The sequence below is a fragment of the Pristis pectinata genome, chromosome 7 (assembly GCF_009764475.1).
Source record: "Pristis pectinata isolate sPriPec2 chromosome 7, sPriPec2.1.pri, whole genome shotgun sequence".
Lineage (NCBI taxonomy): Eukaryota > Metazoa > Chordata > Chondrichthyes > Rhinopristiformes > Pristidae > Pristis > Pristis pectinata.
This window is the reverse complement of record NC_067411.1, coordinates 39,382,574-39,403,436: the sequence shown is the minus strand read 5'-3', so window position 1 is coordinate 39,403,436 and position 20,863 is coordinate 39,382,574. Positions and strand designations below refer to the sequence as shown.

Here is a 20,863-nt window from a genome sequence, read left to right as displayed (position 1 = left end):
GGAACCATTCTAGTAAAACATATTTGTAATTTCTCCTCGTGCTTGTAAGGTTCAATGCTCAAAACCAAACAGAATGCTCCAGCAGGGATCTAATTAATTATGAAGGGTAGCAGAACTTCCTTGCATTTTATTCTATTAAGAAACCTAGACTTCCATAAAGTTTTCTAACCACCTTCTGAAATTGTCCTACCACCTTCAAAGATTTGTGCACCTTTGATCAGTAGAGAAAGAGCACAATGGAGACAACTGGTGAGAGATATAGAGTCATATTTGTGTTCCTCAACCATTTCAATAAAAACATTTAACTTGTATTACCTTTCCCATGTACATTTATTTAACCAGGCTTGTCCTCCTGAATTCTGGTATTATACTCCCCACTTTTACATTTCTTATTTTTCATATTATTTGCAAATTATGCCTTGTCTACCCAAGTCCAGGCTAATATATTGAATGAGCAATGGTTCTTTATACCAAAACCTGAAGGGGGAAAGGCCTGGTGTGGGAAAACAACCATGAGCTTTGTATCAGATCCAAGGTCTATCTTTAAACATTTGTTTCTTCAACCAACCAAACCAAATCTAATCAAACAAAGGTTGTATTGGTACATTGAAGGCAAAGATGAATTTCATCACAATGGTTCCTTTCACAGACATCGCTCCCAAGGTATAGAAAGTGGTCCACATTTCCCAGGGTCTCACTTGGAACCTTTAGCAGAGGGCAGTGTCGTACAGCAAGAGTAGGTAGCAGAGGATGTTGAGGGCAAGGGTTATCCTCTTGTATGCTTTGGTGAACAAGCTGGCTTGGAGCTCTGCCTCTGAATGCACTGCAAGGCAAGGAACGTCTGCATACTGCAGCTTGACTGCTAAGGTTCAGTCACAAATTCACAATCTCATTGTCCAAATTTGGGAAGCGGGACATCCACATGTGGGGACCTCTGGGAGTTGTAATCTTGAACATCTTCAAGAAAGGAGACAAGGAAATCTGTGGTAACTATAGAGAAATCTCACTGCTGTCTGTTACAGGGGGATCATTGCCTGGGTTCCTTTAAACAAATTCATCCCAGAAACTGAAGAGCTGTTTCCAAATCAGTGTGGATTCCATCCACCTAAAGGCACAGTGTATATGATCTTTACTGCATGACAGGAAATAAAATGCAGGATTCAGCACCAGCCACGATATATGGCATTCTTCATTCTCACTAAAGACTTTGACTCAATCAGCAGAAACTGTGGTCCACCCTCCTTACATGTCTCCTTATTTGATAATCATGACTATGACAAATCCAACTGTTACCCTCAGGGAGACCCCTCTGTAGTTACCACAGAAGATCATGATTACAACATCCCAGAGGTCCTCTGGTGTGGATGTCTTCTTCCAGCTGTGGACAATAAGATCGTGACTGAACCTCAGTAGCTGAGTTGCACTATTCAGTCATTACTAGTGTTTGCACATGTTTGTGGACGGCCCTACCCACAGAACTTTGTCTGTCTCTTGCATTTGCTCTGTGATGACATGCACGTATATACCAACTAAGAGGGCCTACAACAGAGCCAATCCCATTTCTCAAATCAAGGCTGCTTCCCTACCCCAAAACTTTCCTGAATCTTTCTCGCCACTATATTGCACCTCACCTCCAACACACTTCCTGTAAGGGTGAAACTAATCTTCAGAACCAGTGAAAAATCATTCGACATACAGTGACTGAACTCCAGAACAAAGATCACCTGAACCTCAGGATTCTGTAATGGCTGTTGCTGGACCAGTAATCTGGAACCTGGATGACTTGCTTCAGAGACAAAGTTCAAATTTCCCTACATGGCAGGAATATTTGGACAATAAACGACACTTTAAAATTACAAATATGACCATGAAGTTAGGAAGCTAATAGAGTTTGCAGCAATCCAGTATTGTCATTCAGGGAAGAAAATCTGTCATCCTACCATCTCACCTACATGTGTCTCCAGACGCACAGTAATATGGTCGACTCCAATGTCTGCTGAAATGGCCCAGTAAAATATTTAGCTCAGACAAATCAGATATGGACAATTAATTGTTGGCCTTGGCTGCAATGCCTAGATGCTGCAAATGATTAAATGAAAGTTGTTGAACTATTGAACTATACAAAATTAAATGTGGCTTTATGATCAATAGTTCTATTTCAGACACAATGAGGTACAGAGGGAAATAAATTTAGACAGCCTGTCAGTTGAACTGGGAATAAAACTGACATTTATCAAAACCTCATTTAGAACCAGAAATTGATCAATACGTGGGACAGAGGTTGGAGAAAAATATATTTTACAAGTGCCACAAACTTGGGAGTTCATTTGGGGGCCATTTAAAATTTACTGTACATTAGTTGAGCGATTTTTCTTTGGAAAAGGACATCAACACCCATCTCAGCCCTAGATTCAGACAAACACAGTCCAGTTGATTGTCCATTATAATCATCAAACATCTGGTCCCATTGCTACAACCTAGAAGGACAAGGTGCATCTGCAAGGACACAAGAACAGTACAGGTATAAATCATATACCATTCCAATTTGCAAATGTATCACTGTTCATTCATCATTGCTCGGTACAAATCCAGGAACTCCCTACCAACAGGGAGCAATTTCACCATAAGGACTGTGGCGGTTGACAGCAGCATCTCACCACCTTTCCATAGGCAATAAATGCCAGTGACATATTTATCTTGTAGAACTATACATTAAAAATTCATAATAATTGGCAATTCCAATGAATCACTTGAAAGATTGTGGAAATTGGCATTTCCTTTAAGTAACTGAACTTTGAAATTATTTCAGTGGCTATAACATGCTGGGAGGTTCAGATAACTTGAAGGATGTTCTACAATGACAAGTCTTTTATCACTAATATTTAAATAAGTTTAAAAAGGATCAAGTAGTTCTTCAAAAATCCCCAAACCAAGAATTTATCTGCATCTTGGTAACCAAGCTAAAAAGTAATGGCACTTAAATACATTGTTTTATTTGATCAACTTAAAACCAACACCATCATGACAAGTTAGAAAGAAAATGCATTTTGGGTACAAGACACATTCTTGCACACATCACTTACAAATTAGGAACTCTTTCCTCTGGTCCCAAAAAGAACTTTACACCACAATGGCTTATCAGTTAACAATATAACTCAAATTCAAACCAAGTCCAGTGTCATCACCTTCACCAATTACATTTTATCCAAAAGGAAGCTTTTTGTTCAAGAAAAAAAATAAGAGGCACTTGTGTTCCTGTGTAGAACTTTGTTATAAAGGAGGTCTGTCCAATTATTCTTTTTTTACTGTAATTTGTTCTTGAATTGTAAATTATGTAAAAAAAAACTTCATGTGAAAACTATAGTAAAAGGCAGTTAGAACAGCATTTGCAAAGTATACAAGTCCTATCAGAATAAAAATACTATTGCTGGGAGCAACAGCAAGTCAATCAGCAACTGAAGGTCCAGGAGCTAATAGGCCAGCAGGTCATTTCCAGCATTTTTTTTTGTTTTGTTTTTCCTCTTTTATTAAAATCATGGTTACAAAATGTTCCCCTTCTACAGTTCAGTATCCCTGTATTTGGTGGGTTGAGACCCGTGCTGGCCATAGTAACCTCGCTTTGAATGGTCAGCAAGTTGCCTGCGATACTGCTCCTCCTCCTCCTCCTCATCTTCCCCTCTGTAGCCAATTCCGCTGGGGTCCAGGTAAGATTGTGATGGGGGCTTCTGGGGCTCGGGAGGCCTGGAATTTAGAAAAAAAATGATAAAGCTAATGTTGTTAAAATATCAAAAAAAAGAAAAATTAGGCATTATAAAGCAGTGAATAGTCAAGAGCGTTTGAATTAAGTTGTGAATACTAAAATAGTTTTCTACAAACGAAAGATGTCTCTGCCATTTATTTTTGTGATTATTTCTCATTTACTTTTAGCTTCTTCAGTTTCTGCTCCATGAGTGATCATACTTGGTCAAAATCTTTCCTTTTGTTTTGAAGCTAAATGTTCAAAAATGGCAAAAACATTCTCTTAAAAACCTAAAAGGTACAACTTGTCTAGATATCATACATGTTTTAAAAAAAATTGATGTTCTGGCAGGAAAAGACTAGCCAGAACATCATCTTTCCCAACACTATGGTCAGAGAATTGATAGGGTAATACCTGTCTCCTACTTCCCCACAACCCTGGGGATGGTTGAGTTAGATGTCCTGAATGTATTATGCATTACCAGCTGTTGCATAATGTGAAAACAAGTATGTAACTGATCAGAGCTGAGGCTAATTAAATAGCTCTTGTGATTCTTAAGGAAAACTCAATGGGCTGGATCTTCCAAAAGGTTGCTGCCAGCTATTCTGTAATTAATCATGGCTGTAATATGCAACATTCCCTCACTCCTCACTGTCCTTGATAAACTCCCAAAGGAGGCTCACAGCATGGTGCACACATCACTTGCCTTCACTGAAGATTGCGTGACAAATCTTTGGGAGTACCAATGTCAGTCTTAAAGGCACTTCTGCCACTCCCAGTCGTGTGGGGTTATTCCAGGACTCTGTTAGCTGTCTTACCCCTCATTTCAAGTTTGAGCCATATTGCTGGCAGCAACAGCAGCAATAACACCACAAAATCTTAACATTGGAGTGAACAATAAAAGACACCTCAGAAGAAGTACAACTTCTTATAAATATTATTATTTTTTTCATTGCCTTTGGGCAAGTATTGTTGCAAGTGCAATATGAAAGATGGATATGTCATCAAACATGCTCCAAGGCAGTCAAGGTCAATAATGACTTGTCCATACCCACTTAAAGATAAAAGCTTTGTCCACAATTTACATTTCCCTACAGGGAGTCAAATATAAAGAATGAAGCTGGGGACCCTAGACCCAAAGTAAAGACAAGAAGATCTCAGGGGCCCTCAATCTTCTCTTCATCATTTGGATATTGCTGACTAGTGCAACATTTCTCTAGCTTTATGTAAATATATTCTCAGCAATTCTATCACGAAAATGATTCTGTATGGCCAATTCTGTCAAACTTTAGTAAGGGGCAAGGGAGATGAGACATAGGAAAGGAGGGCTCTCAAGGAGCATGTTAACGTTTGCCTGGCATCAAGGGTTCCTACCACAGTCCACAACTGCCCACCAGTCAGACTGTCAATTTGGCCAGCTGAGAAACAGAAGGAAAGAAACATTCTTCTGTCTTGCTGTCAAGTTCAGGTCATTCTCCATTGCCTTCGCTCTGGTTATGTTTGGCCTACCCCAGTTCCCCACAAATATATGGTATCTGATCTCAATAGTTCAGAATATTTAAGCTGGTTCAGACACACCAAACCAGTCAGTGTAAAGCAAACCCATTCTAGGGTTTGATATGAAGGAAGTAATCTTTCATACAACATTGAAGTGCTCCATTTGCAGTCTCTAAGTAAATTAAGGGTACTATTGTTAGTATAGTGAAGAGTTAAAAGATTTTGCCACTCATATCTTCCAGTAAACCTAGGCAGTTTCAATCAATAAACCCTTGTGGATGTTATGTTTATAATGTGAGTATTGAGATCATAGAAATTTAAGTATTGGTATTGGTTTATTATTGTCACATTGTAAAGGTACAGTGAAAACTTGTCTTGCATACTGTTCGTACAGATCAGTTCATTACACAGTGCAGATACATTGAGTTAGTACAGAATGCATTGAGGTAGTACAGGTAAAAATAATAAGAGTACACTGTAAAGTGTCACAGCTACAGGGAAATGCATTGCAGGTAGACAATAAGGTGCAAGGGCATAAGTACCACTATCCTCAGTCTATATCAGCAAGAAATATTCTTGCCTGCTCTCTGTGTGCATCAGAAGATTCCAAACTACCAGTGACTGGCAATAAAACATACAGACAGGAAGACAAGTGTAATTTGGTTGGTACATATTTGGACAAAAAAATCTAGTCATTGTATTCAGAAAATAAGTCTTGCGTGTCATTTTTATTTAGTTTGTCTCCATGTTATTCCTGCTCTCCAGTGAGCTGACAAAGGTCAGTACTGCCTGGAATTCAGGGGTGGGGCCAGGCTATTACCATAAATAGTGGGAGATGGCAGCACTGTGCTGAACTACATGGGAGCTCAGTGTCATGGCTGAGGTATGCATTATTGTCCTCCAGCACAGTGGAAGGTTGAGATGTCCAACTGAGGTGTGGATTCTCCAACAAGCACCATAGGTAGGTAACTACCAGAGGGACATTGGAAGATTAACCCCAATAATGCATCAGTCAGCAATGCTTTCAAATTGCCCCCAAACAACTAAACCAAAGTCACACATTTCCAAAAGGAGGAAAATTTGGAAGGAAATTAGGATAACAAGCATGGGAACAATTACTGTAGCATAATGAGTGTCTGAGCCAGAGAAAAGTTCAAATAGTTTACCGATATGAATTTAAAACAACAGTTTTTTCATAAAAATCTGTACAGATTTCAGAACAGCTCAAGAATTTCAGAAACTTGTGATTATAATGGGATCTGCTATAGATGATAACATGGCTAAACTGCAATCCTCCGGTGGTAAATGGAATATAATATGCAAAAACATTGTATGCACGTTGTACCAAACAGCAAGTACTGGGGGAAATTTGGACTGACACTTCCTTCTGGTTTCTCCAAGAACATAGAACATTGTGTTCTCCAAGAACACAAGAACATTGTGGCCCTTTGGCCCACAATGTTGTGCCGATATTTTATCCTGCTCTAAGATCTATCTAACCCTTCCCTCCCACATAGCCTCCTATTTTTCTATCATTCATATGTCTATCTAAGAGTTTCTTAAATGTCCCTAATGTATCTGCTCCCACAACCTCTGCAGGCAGTATGTTCCACGCACCCACCACTCTAAAAAAAAAACTTACCCCTGACATCCTCTTTATACTTTCCTCCAATCACCTTAAAATTATGTCCTTAAAAGAGATGATGGATATTCCAATAAACCATTTCTTTTGCCTGGTCAAAATGCAGGAGCTGGGGAATTTAAAATGCAAGCCTGAGTTGTTGGATAAACACTGACCTGACATCAGGGCCAACTTCCATGAAATTTGAAATTGTTTCATTGGATTTGTGTGTCCTAATGAGAGAGCAGAGAAAACTCTCTGGAAGAAGACACCTCTGGTAGTGTGGCACCCACTCTGCACTTTCCCAGGGTATCTTTTGAGATCTGTTTTTTTGGCAGTGAAGTCATAACTTCTGACACTTGGGGTCTTGCCTCTCTATTCAGATGCTTTAGGTGAAGTGGATGGGGGCTGACAGCAGGGCCAGTAGGAAGAGGTGATAGACTGGTGGCTGGAGAAAGTGGGAGGGAATGAAAGCACCTCGTCATGACTGGCTTGTCTCTACCTGCCCTCTACATTGTGTGTTCTGTACGAGATGGTTATAAATGTACAAGCTCAGAGCTGCCAGAGGAGGTGGTAGAGATGGGTATAATTATAACGTTTCAGACAGGTACATGGATAGGAAAAATTTAAAAGGATGTGGGACAAACGCAGGCAAACAGGACTAGCTCAGATAGACACCTTGGTCGGCATGGACAGGTTTGGCCTGAAGGGCTTGTTTCCATTCTCTGACCTTGTGAGGAAGAATAATAGGAGGTGCTGATAGGGTGAGAAGAGAGCCAAGAGATGGCTCCTGTGATGCATCACCATAGACCAGTTGGACCAAATGACCTGCTTTACATTCCAAATAGTCAAAATGGAAAAAAGATTAGCTGCACAAGTTAACAAAATCCAAATACAAGTTTCAGGCAAAATTTTATCCAATCTCATTCAGGCTGGATTTGTTGGCTTTCAGTTGGACCACTAGATGGAGTGCCCTCCAAAGAGAGTGAGAGAGCACACATAAAAGAAAGCAAACTCATCAGAATGCATGTGAAGTGAGAAATGAGAGAAAAAGGAAGAGGTCGACACAAGAGCCCGCTGCAGTAAACAGAAGGCAGAGAAAGACCCATGTCCCTATTTAATTTTTTGGATACAAGATTTAGATGCAACTCAATGTCCACCATGGGTGTATCTCGAATGCGAGTCAGTGCAAGGGTTTTCAGTGGCTTCTATTTTAGGGGCCTCGCTCCCCTTTGCACTTACTAAACTGAATAAACAAATAATTAATCCAATAACTAAACACACAATACAAATATGGTTTCAATTTCGTGAATTTTTTGGATTGAATAAATATCAAAGTCCTATTCTATCTATTTTTTCTTTCAACCATCTAGAATTGATCTAGCTTTTCTTTTATGGAAAACGAAGGGAATAACATGTTTTCATGATCCATTCATTGATAACTGTTTCTTGTCTTTTGAACAGTTGTCTAATAAATACAATTTGCCTAGATCACATTTCTTTTTTAAGATATTTACAGATTAGAAACTTTTCAAAGGTTACTCTACCTACTTTTCCAATACCACATCCAATTGAAATTACAGAAAAAATTTTAGGTTTTAACCCTTATCAGAAGGGCTTGATAGCAATAATTTATGATTTGATTATGAAAATACGTTTAGGGATATCGGATAAAATTAAGAATGAATGGGAAAGAGAACTTCAGATACCTCTACCTATAGAGACATGGAAGAAAATTCTCCAATTAGTTAATACCTCTTCAATGTGTGCTAGACACTCTCTAATACAGTTTAAGGTGGTTCATAGGACCCATATGTCTAAGGATAAGCTAGCTTGTTTTTATAATCATATAAATCCTATCTGTGATAGATGTAATTCTGAGGTGGCTTCCCTGACACACACGTTTTAAGTCCTGCTCTCTTTTGGAAAAATACTGGAAAGACATTTTTGATATCATTTCAGTGGTATTGAGTATCGATTTACAACCAGATCCTATTACTGCAATTTTTGGGTTACCAATGATGGATTCTCGCCGTTTATCTGCCTCAGTTTGTCGTGTGATTGCATTTGCTACGTTAATAGCCAGGAGATCCATTATATTTAAATGGAAAGATCCTAAACCTCCTACTACATTTCAATGGTTTTCCCAAACTATAATGTGTTTAAACTTAGAAAAAAAATTAGGAGTGGTTCTATTGATCCTTCGGTTAATTTTGAAGAAACTTGGAGCCCATTTATCCAGCATTTTCATATGATGCAAGCTGACCTTTTCCAAACCCTTCTCAATAACTTTCTATTTGAATATAGAGGAGCAGAGTTAATGACATAATTTAAAAAAAAATCGATGAAATACAACAACCCAGTTTTTGCTTAGTTCTTGGTTAGTTTTTGTTTATTATTACCATTCATTTTGTTTTGTTACTATTCTTTTTAGTTTGTTTTTTTTCCCCCCCCATATAATCAAATTTCTTTTAAATCTTTTTTATGTTCAATTATTAAGAGATTGGGAGGTTCAGATTACATATTTTACTCTGTGTTTGTATACGTTAACGGTTATTATTGTAATCCCGATCTCTTTATATCATGTGTATAATTACTATTGTCATGTATATTAATTTGAAATTTAATAAAAAGATTGAAAAGAAATAAAAAGACCGACCCATGACCCTTCCAGCTGAGGTGATAACTGAACAAAAAGTGGTGGGACTTAAGGAAATTATTTTGGCTTCTCACTAAAACAGGAAGTGGGGGGAAGTCCCAATCAAATCTCTGGTCACACCACATTTCTGTTGCTAAGATGGCAGGAGCAGATTCTGTTCTTCGGAACTGGTTCTTCCATTCCAGATCTGTACCTCTACCCAATTACCCACCCAAGAGTCATTTTCCCAGCTACCCTGCTTAACAATAGTCTACTGACTATCTAACATGCTCCAATTGACCCCAGGCGAAGAGGGTGGATAGATGGGGGTGGGAAATCCCTGAACATGCAGATAAAACACCTCACTGGTTTTGCCTCAGAATTAGGGACATTTCCAGAGAAACAGAAAATAGGAGTTGGCTGTTTGGCCCTTCAAGCCTTCTCCCTCTGTCAGTACAACCATGACTCATTCTTTATCTCAGTACTGTACTCCTGCTCTCCCCATACCCCTCAATATCTTATGTTTATAATTCTACTGACCTCAAAATATATTCAGGAACATGGCATCTACAACCTTCTGTGGTAGAGAATTCCACAGATTCAGTAATCCAAGTGTAGAAATTTCTCCTCCCAGTCCTAAATGTTTTATCCTGTTATCCTGAGACTATGACAACTTATTCTAGATACTTCACCCTGGGGAAAACATCTCCCTACATCCAGTCTGCCTCGTCCTATGAGGATATTGTATGTTTCAATGAGATCTCCTCTCATTCTTCAAAACTCTGACAAATTAAGGCCCGATCAACCCAATTTCTCCCCATCCAAGGAATGTCCAGTGAACCTTTGCTACACTCCTAATATGCAAGTACATCCTTGAGTAAGGAGACCAAAAGTACACTCAATACTCTAGGCACGATCTCGCCAATGCCCTGTACAAATGTAGCAAGACTTCCTTCCTCCTATATCAAAACCTCTTGCAATGAAGTCCAACACATTCCAAATTTTCTACCAGAGGGAACAATTCCTTTATCTATCATACTGAATGCTTTTCATGATTTTTTAAACACTTATTTAACCCAGGCCAGTCAAGCACGAGGTTAGGAAGTACCTATTCACACTAAGGGGAGTAGAACTTTAGTCTTGATACTCTTTGGGGGAGAGGGTTACAAGGGTCAATAGGAAACTGCCAAACCGAGACTGGAAAACTATATGGGCAAGAGGTAGTAAGAACCAAAAGGCAGAGAGATGGAGTCATGTTACAGAACCATCATGATCTGATTGAATAATGCACAGAAAGGATGAAATGGCAGTCCACTCCTACGTTTGAAAAGTGAATTATTGATGGGGACATACTTTACCTGTGTGACTGGGGCTGCTCCACTTTCGGTGGTTTTATAGGAATTGCGTAGATATCTGGGTTCTTTTGTGCTATTTCCAGCTGCAAAAAAAAACAGACACCATTAAACTCAGATTAATAGAATGGTGCAAATTACAGTAGACAAAGATCAAAATATATGTGCACACTTTCTGCTAAATCAGTAATGTAAATGCAGTTAACAAAAGACAGCACTAAAATCGAATACAAATAAATATCAAATTCACTTTTGCCAGGACTGAAACAATACAGTGTTGCCCCTTTTATAGAATGATACAGCACAAATGGTTTTTCAGCCCATTGTGGTTGTGCTAACTCTTAGAAGTGGTATCCTATTGGTCACACTGCCCCATCACCAGTTCTTTCCCCACAGCTCTGCCAGAGTCAGTCCTCCAGTGCTATTTTAGGCAACAGTCCAGATCACAACTTGCTATGCAAATCAAGTCCTGCTCACTTCCAGCACCTTTACCAATTATCTTAAACCTAGGCACTCTGGTAGTGACCTTACAATCACAGGGAAAAAAAAAACTTGGGGTTGTCATTGAAAATGGTTTCCCAAAAATTTGACCATCTTGCAAATTTTCTCAAAGAGAACAATTTCATGTAACCAAAGCCCCTCATTCTGGGGTCCATGCGGCACAAAGGAATTTCTCCTCTTCCCACTCCTAAATGGCCTAATCTTTATTCTGATCTGTGTCTAGAATTCTCAGCCAAGGAAAACATCCCCTCTGTATCCAGCCTGTTAAATCCTGTAGTAATCTTGTTAATTTCAATCTCCTCTTATTCTTCCAAATTCTAGAGAATACAGTCTGGTCTATTCAATTTCCCCTCCTGTGGCAAACTTGCCATTGTTGAAACTAGTCTAGTAAATCTTTGAGACACTCCTTTCATGGAAAGAATATCCCTTTTAAGGTAGGGACCAAAATTGTACGCTATACTCTAGGTACAGCCTTAAAGCCCAACAGGTCTCAACGTGACATCTTTATTCCTGTCTCATAATAAAGGGCAGCATACTATTTGCCTTCCTAATTAGTTATTGCACCTACAGAGAGGCTTTCAGTGATGTACGCATGTGCAAAGACACTCAAATCACTTTGAACATTAACACCAGCCACTGCCTCACCATTTAAGAGTACTCTGCTTTACGCACCAAAGTGGATCATGCTGCATTGGCCACTCAGCTTGTCGATAACCCCTTGAAGTCTCTTTACATCCTCCTCCCTACTCTCAATCACACCTAGTTTTGTATCATCAGCAAACTTAGAAATATGACGTTGGTCCTCTCAGTCAAATTGTTGATATAGATCGTGAACTGCTGGAGCCCAAGTCCTGATCCCTGTAGTGCTCCACTAGTCACAGCCCACCAACCAAAGATCCACTTATTCCCACAGTTTGCTCTTGATCCAATGAGCTATTATTAATCCATCAGTATCTTACTTCAAACTTTGCACTCCAAGTTTGCTGACCAACCACAATATCCAATGCTTTTCCAAAGTCCAAGTGCACTTCATTCACTTGTTCCGTTATCTATTCTACTAATCACATCCTCTAAGAACTCTAGTATATTGGTCAAACATAATTTTCCTTTCATAACTCCATGTTGACTCTCCTCAATCCTATTATTCTTTTCAAGGTGTTATTACATATGTTATTATAGATTCTCGCACTTTCCCTTGGTATTTTATAAAAGACTTTAAGCATGAACTTCCTCTGTTGCAAGTTCTTATGGCAATTCCTAATGTCCCATGTTCATTTCAAACAGAATATTCAAGCTTGTCAGTACTGTCCTACTACTTTTATGCATGAACAAGTGAACAACACACGATCTGAAGATGAGTAGTAAGGTCCCCTTACTTGATAACCTCGAAAAACCCTGTGCTAACGAAATTACTCCAGCAAGTAACCAAATGCAAAACAGGTGGCTCAGTGATGAATGCCAAACTCAGTCAATCCATTTTGTACTCCTAAACATTACGGTCAGGATGATTCCTCAGGAAAAACAGCCAATTAACCTCCTCTGGTTTTTCTTTGGACAGTTTCCAATTCTAACTGAGAGGAGCAGGGCAATGATTCATTACAGAGTCAACATTCCAACTAAGGACTGACAGAAAGTTAGGGAATGATAGTAACACTTATTAACTAGTAAATGTCACAAGAGAAACAAAGAAAAGGCTGATTATCTTTCGCCAATAAGTAATGATGGACTTAAGCCACCTAACCAGTGATGAGGCAAAATTAAATCAAATGTTGCTTAGCACATGTCATAATGAAAAACTCCTCATCAATTTCTAGGGTTTCCACATGGGCTGCAATTTTGTAGATTTTATGTTCAACACCATTTATCAGAATCGTCTGAATGAAAGAGGTACTGATTGGGCATCTTATTTAACACTGGGGTAGGTTGTAATCTTGGCTGCAAATGTGATTAATGAGGTAGTTTTTTTTTGGAGTGCATTAGCATGAGGGGTTTAGGGAAGATACTGCAAAGTTTAGGATGTAGGGAGTTAAAAGGTAAAGTCAAAGTTGGAGTAATGAAAAATCATCAAGGATACCCAAGAATCCAAAAATGGAGCAAAGGTCTGAGGGTTATAGGGCTCGAGCTGGTTTATAGAGACAAGGAAGGAGAAAGGAATTCGATAAGAATTTAAGTGCAGTTGTTGCTATATGAGCGTAGGGGGCAAGACAGCTGAATATGAGAATTTAAGAAACAGAAGCATGAAGGGGATGTTCAACCTGTAACTTGCTCCACAATCCACAGGTCCAGGGCTGATTTAACCCAACAACTCCTTACCACCCTTGCCCCAGATGTCAATTCCCCAAATGTCCAAAAATCTTAGAACATTTCTGACCATTTAAGGTCATTGAGTATACTCAAGTCAGAGATCCAAAGGGCCCTGAGTGCTTAGTTGAGTTCATTCAGAGATACAAAGTTGTTTTAGATAGTCACGGAATCAAGAGGTATGGGGGCAAAAACAGGAAGAATTTGAGAGTTAGGATCACAGCTGATGTTAAATAGTCCCATAGCTGTTGAAGCAGGCTAGAAAATTCTCTCACCTCACTCTGAAACAGCTGGCCCCTTATTGAGAGCCTTTGACCCCCTAGTTCTGAGCTCCCAGTTACTGAATGAAGTAAATCGAGTCAACAAGGACCTTAGCAGAAGATTCTAAGCGATTAGTAGGAGGATTGGAGGGAAGGTGAAAGTAAAGGTATTCAGCTGGACAGTGGTGGTCTGGAATTCACTCAAGATGGTGTCAATGCAGAAATACTCCAGGCATTTAAAGTGTGCTGCATGAGCACTTGATATCCCAAAATCAACAGGGATATGGAGTGAGAGTTGGGTTTGAGAATAGGACCAGTAGCTTGATTTTTGCCCCCATGGACCAAGTGCTGTCTTCTTGTGTTGTATATATCTACATCTCCATGAAAGTAGGAAAGCACAAACAGGACATTGCTGCTATAATTCTGCTGTTGGTGGGAGGAGGCCGAGATAGAAGTGTCAATTTAAACCAGAAAGCACATCCATTGCCCAAATGGCGTTGCCACTTACTCTTGCCATTTGTGCTTCTTGTAGTTCCTGCAGTCTCTGAGCTCGAGCTTTGTGATCCAGTTTCTCAAATATTTTCACTTTGCCCAGCACAGACTTCTGCTGACCCCCTTCTCCCAACTCTTCATCATCCTCCTGCTCGCCCTCTTCACCTGGGGGCAGTGTGGCTGGAGCCGGTGGTTTGAGTGCTGTCCTAGTCCCGAAAGATGGCTTCAAAGCCACCGGAGGGGGTTGTGGCTTGGAAGGGACAGGTGCTTCCTGACTACGGGGGTGCTCGCTGCTCCCAGGACTTGAGCTACTGTAACGAGAATCGTAGTATGGCCTTGGGGGCTCTTTCGCATATGCGTGCACATCAACTTTGGCCTGTACAAGAATAAAATCAGAAATAATGGAATGTAATAATGCTTCAACATTTCAGATTTTATCTTACCTTTAAATTTGTGCACAACATTCCCCGAGCAATGTGCTAACCACTGGAAAATCTGTTTTTGTTTTAAAGTGATGTTGATTGCACCATAAGCATTGGCCAGGACACCCATTGTTCCCCCCCACAGGATCTTGCATCCACTCAAGAGTGCTTTGATTTAATGTTATATCCACATGACAGTACTTTTGGCACTTGAGCACTTCCTCAGTACTGTGCTGAGCACGCTGGCTGCATCACTGCCTGGAGTCATTGAGCAATACAGCACAGATACAGGCCCTTCAGCCCAACAAGTCCATGCTGACCACAGTGTCCACCCAGCTAGTCCCAATCTCTTGCGTTTAGCCCATATCCCTCTAAGCCCTGTCCCTCCATGTACCTATCCAAGGGCTTCTTAAATGATACTATTGTACCTGCCTCAACCACTTCCTCTAGCAGCTCTATGCCCCCCTAGTTTTGGACTCCCCTACCCTGGGGAAAAGACTGTTACCATCGACACATCTCATAATTTTAACGTTTCTGTAAGGTCCCCCCTCATTCTCCTACAATCCAAGGAATAAAGACCTAACCTGGCCAACCTCTCCCTACAACTCAGGCCCTCTAGTCCTGGCAATATCCTTGTAAATCTTTTCTGCACTCTTTCCAGTTTAACCACATCTTTCCTGTAACAAGACAGTACACAGCACTCCAAGTGCAGCCTCACCAACTACTTACACAACTGCAACATAATGTCCCAACTCCTATACTCAATGGCCTGACTGATGAAGGACAGTGTGCTAAACAGCTTCTTCACCACCGTCTACCTGTGTCACCACTTTCAATGAACTATGCATCTGTAGTCCTAGGTCCCTCTGTTCCATTATACTCCCTAGTGCTCTACCATTCACAGTACAAGTCCTACACTGCTTTGACTTTTCAAAATGCATCATCCCACACTTATCTGTATTGAAATCCATTTGCCACTCCTCAGCCCACTTCCTTAACTGATCAAGATCCTCCTGTAATCTATGACAACTTTCCTATCAACACCACCTAATTTGCCATCCACAAACTTACTGATAAAAGCTTTGTGCATTTGCATTCAAATCCATTTATATAAATAATGACTAACAAGGGTCCCAACACCAAGCCCTGAAGCATACAACTAGTCACCGGCCTCCATTCTGAGAAACAACCTTCAACCACCACCCTCTGCCTCCTACCTCCAAGCCAATTTTGAATACACCTAACTAGCTCTCCCTGGATTCCAAGGGACCTAACCTTCCAGACCAGCCTTGAGTTGCCCCAAGTCCCTTTTAAATCTCTCTCCCTAAATCTATGCCCCCTAGTGTTGGACTCCCCTACCCTGGGGAAAAGACTGCTACCATCCACCTTATCTATGCCCCTCATGATTTTATAAACCTCTAAGATCACCCCTCATTCTCCTACACTCCAAAGAATAGAGACCCAGCCTGACCAACTTCTCCCTGGTTTGAATCCCTAATTTTGATCCCTAACCACTCTCTAATTTTGAATTCACACATGGGACAACTTTGATGAGCAAGGTGGTGACCGGATCTCAATGGTCTTCATCAGAAGAATGCTGTGCATGGGGTTTAGGAAGTGAATTCCAAAGCACAATGCCTCAACTACCCAAGATAAAATCCTGTGGTGTAATGAGAAGCCAGAACCAGGAAAGTGTAGAGTCAGGCAGGGTCCAGGAGGTTGCAGAGAAAGGTCACGCAGGATTGGTAAATTAGGAGAATTTAAAACAGGAAGTGCCACTGTAGGTCAACCAGTTCAGTGGGCCGAGGGTTATATTGGTAATTGGTTTATATTGTCACATGTACCGAAATACAGTGAAAAGCTTTTCTTTGCATGCCATTTAGACAGATCATTCCATACATAAATACATCAAGGGAGTACAAAAAGAAAACAGTAACAGAATGCAGAATATCGTGTTAGTTACAGAGAAAGTGCAGTGCAGGTAGACAAATAAAGCGCAAGGGCCACAACAAGGTAGAGTGAGAGATCGGAGAGGGGAGAGATTTGATAGGAACCTGGGACAACATTGTAAAGGTACTTGGACAGGTACATGGATATGAAAAGTTCAGAGGGATATGGGCCAAATGCAGGCTGATGGGACTAGCTTATATGGGAATCTTGGTCTGCATGGACTAGTTGGACGGAAGAGCCTGTTTCCATGCTCTATGACTCTAACAAGGGTTCATCTGCTATACAAAAGGTCTATTCAAGAGCTATAACAGGATAGAAGCTGTCCTTGAGCCTGGTGGTACACGTTCAAGCCTTTGTATCTTCTGCCTGATGGAAGGGGAAGAGGAGAGTGAATGACTGGGGTGGAAGGGGTCCTTGATTATGTTGGTTGCTTTCCCCGAGGCAGCAGGAAGTGCAGACAGAATCAGTGAGGGAAGGTTGGTTTGCGTGATGGACTGAGCTGCGTTCACAACTCTCTGCAATTTCTTGTGGTCTTGGGCAGAGCAGTTGCCATCCCAAGCTGTGATGCATCTGGAGAGAATGTTTCCTATGGTTATAAATAAACAGCATTTGAGATAATAAGAGCAGATCTTGCAGTGTCAAGCAGTTGATGACAACCATTACCTTTGGTGGCTCAGGTCTGAAGTCAGGAGGGGGGCTGGGATCTCTCAGGACTTCCCTGCTGCCTGCTCTCCTCATCTGTCCTCTAGCTACAGCTGGCTCTGGACTTGGCCTCTGCTGAAAACATGGAAGGATCATGATTAAACAAAGGTGGCAGCATATTACACATCAGCAGCGATACTGAAGTGGACAAATTCACAAAAACTATTACAAGAACAGAGTCTCATCATCCAAACTGAATAATCAACATTTTGTGGAGATCTGTGCCCACAAGACTAAGAATAGACATGAACATACTACTTTATAGTTCTAAAAAAATACATATGACAATAAAAAATGTTGATTAAAAAAGTTAATACATCCCAAGTTGTAAGCATTATAGCTTCACAGAGGTGTTTCCATGTCAAGAATACCAGAACAAGGTCATCAATAGAAGGCAGTCACAGATAAATCCTACTGAGTGTGCAAAAAACATTTCTTCAGGGAGTAGTCAAGGTGTAAAATACACTGTCACAGGGAGTGATAAGGGTGAATAACAGGTATACGCTGGTTAAACACAAGGGAGAAAGAAATAGATAGACTGACGGAGAGAGAAAAAAAAGCTATGGGAAGAGACTCATGTGGAACATAAACACCAGCATGGACAAGATGGGATGAGTAACCCCAAATCCTGTGTATAATTACCGACAATTTAAATATAGACCGTATTCCTTGATGTTCACATGCAAGGTCAATGGATGGAGAAAGTGTCTGAATGTAGCACACCAACCTCCTCCAACTGCACTGGTTCTGATGATCTGGCAACAGAAGATACTCGAGGCTCATTGACTGGCTCATCCAGCTCGTTGTCTGTATAGGCACCACCCTCTGTGTCTGTATCATCATAGTCACTCATCAATCGGCTATCACAGCTGAGGTAGTCAGCACCCATAGCTGACAGATAGGACATGCGGTCATCAGGCATCTCAAGGTCTTCGTCTCCCAGTCCATCGGCCTACATCAGAAACAGGGCAAGCCAGTGTAGACTGAATTGAGTGCAAACGTACACCAACGGAAACAATTTCCCACTCAGATACTTCAGAAAATCTTGTTCCTTCCCTTCATGGTAATAGGTCAACAGTTAACAGACTGCCCCAGGTGGAAGTGATTGGAGTGAATATTTGAGATCACTTGAACCTGTGAAATAGCTCCAATTTCCCCACCACAACTTTTGAACCATTCCCATTTGGAAAGCAGCCAGCAAACTAACCCCAGCATGGCCACACTCTGGGTGGCAAAGGGTTAATGCATGATCAGTTCCTCTTATGAGCAAGCAGGATTTTCCCAACAAATTCTAAACCTTCACCAGAATTTGATCTTCCCATTTTTGTGGAGTTCACTTACAGGATGTGAGAGTTCATTGGCAAGGCCAGTATTTACTGCCCATCCCAAATCAATGGCAGCTTGGATCACTGATGCACTTTTAATACCATCGTATTTAGAAACCAAATGTACCACACCACAGGCCAAGATTAAAAGATAGATTTCTCCATTGCGCGATACAAATTCCAAATTTCAGCACTATAGGCAGTTGCAAATAGCTGTAAGTAAATCTTTGAAATCTAGTATAGAAACTGTTCAACAAGAATGCATAACCTTAATGCATGTTCACATACAGGAGCTGAAGTCCTCCAAATTTCACTATCCCACTAACTAACTGTTAACTGAGTAATCTGTACAGTGTGGTGCAGTTAAACAAAAGCCAACTTGGATAATCCATTGGGAAAATCCGAACCAAAGAAACAATTTCTTTTTAAACCACAAATTAATGCATTTAGGGGATGGTGGGGTTATTTTAAAAATATGACTATGGCTAGTTAATAAATGGGGCTAACTAAACGAAAAACAATACAAGATCAGCTAGGGTCAGTGGATGCATCAGAATGTCAGGAAACTTGCACTTGATTGAAACATAGTTTCATCTACGTGGATGGAGAGGTGAATAGGCAATGGTTGGATGGGGTGGGAACAGAGAAAAACAAGTACTCAAACAAAAACTTACTCTCATCCCATTTTCTCTTAAGAGGAGCAGTCTGTACATCTTCTTAAGGGCGGCCATTCTTTTCCAACACAAATGTGTTAGTTACTGACTAGTACAGATCAAGTTCTTTGATAAATGCGATGGAAAGACCAAGAGACATTTTTTGGCTCAATAACTAATAGTCCTTTAACTAAACATTCCATTTGTTGAAACTGCAGTTGACATGCAGGATTTTAAGTCATTACAAAAACAATTGACATGAGCCCTTCTCAGGAGTCCCATGATGTGTGCATTAGGATCAATCCATAATGCACAATCATTAATGCCAGATTTTCTTAAAATCAGACTCATCTTAAAAATAGCCTATGTAACATTTTTATGAGGCTGAGTAATTGTCAACTTGCCCAATACGTACCTTGCCTTCGGAAACCCAAACTGCAGAAGCCTGATGATCTCTAATCAGATCCTTTACCAATCCATACCAGCCATCATGTGAGGAATTGAGATCAATTGTCTCTGCAAGGTTAAAGTCAAAAGTAAATTCTCTCCCCCTTACCAGCATGGCTGAAAGCCATAAATGTAACTTGGTGGTGCATCAATACTAGGTGCACTGTAGAATATACTGTATTGAAAGTGCATCCATCAAAAACCATGCTCAATTTACAGTACAGCAACAGGTCATTTGGCTGAAATGGCCTATGCTGATATCTATGCTTAATGCAAGTCACCTTTCATACCTTTTCATCCCATATCAGTGTAACAAAACTAAATCAGGATGAAGCCATTTCTCACCTTTAAAGTCTTCTTTTGCAATGCTTAAAAGGTTTAACCCGAGATTTTCTGACTTCCTACACTCCTCTACCCCAACAACACAAGAATGAAGTGGATGTTAAATTAAAATCACTGGCTTCCTATAACTTTTTTTAGATGCAGAAAAGCTCCACACTCTCATTTATGGTCTCAAATACACTAGGAAAGTCACTCAAAGCAGAGATCAAGGCTGGGAGGACCATAAAATAATGTTAAAGAATGTGAGGAGGCAGTGGAGTTAAAACCAGAAGGAAATATATACTCCTTACAACTATAAATGTACCAGATCTTTAACCAATGTAATCAACCAGTGCCAGTAAAACCCAGCTAAACAGGGCGGATTCTGTCAACAAATGATGTTTACCACTCACCTTGACATAGGCAATGGTATTAGGTTTGTGGGTTCAAACACCACGCTGAGAGGATGCCTTGTAACTTTAGCATTTAATTGGTGGCTTCACCAATCATATTTACACTGGTCTGGCAAATACCCAGGTTTAGAATTCACATTCCAGTGTTCAAATCTCTCCTGGTCCCAGTTGTCCCTCTCTAACCACCTACATGCCTCCAAGTTCTCTGCACTCCATGAATTCTGGTCTC

The 20,863-nt window shown here is 40.4% G+C and overlaps 1 protein-coding gene across 6 annotated transcripts in view; it reads right to left on the bottom strand.

Annotated features, from left to right (window-relative positions):
- Positions 1-2,971: 2,971 nt before the first annotated feature.
- The window catches only part of tjp2a (tight junction protein 2a (zona occludens 2)), a 101,509-nt gene continuing 83,617 nt past the window's right edge, over positions 2,972-20,863 (bottom strand). For 5 of the 6 annotated variants that reach the window (XM_052019196.1, XM_052019195.1, XM_052019194.1 and 2 more), the window contains exons 18-23: positions 19,869-19,969; positions 18,203-18,427; positions 17,437-17,550; positions 14,418-14,777; positions 10,854-10,933; positions 2,972-3,741 (exon numbers count right to left, since the gene is read on the bottom strand). In XM_052019196.1, the coding sequence (XP_051875156.1) occupies positions 3,558-3,741; positions 10,854-10,933; positions 14,418-14,777; positions 17,437-17,550; positions 18,203-18,427; positions 19,869-19,969 (1,064 nt within the window). In that variant the 3' untranslated portion in view covers positions 2,972-3,557. The remainder of the gene's footprint in view (positions 3,742-10,853; positions 10,934-14,417; positions 14,778-17,436; positions 17,551-18,202; positions 18,428-19,868; positions 19,970-20,863) is intronic. The other variant, XM_052019192.1, reaches the window with a different exon arrangement.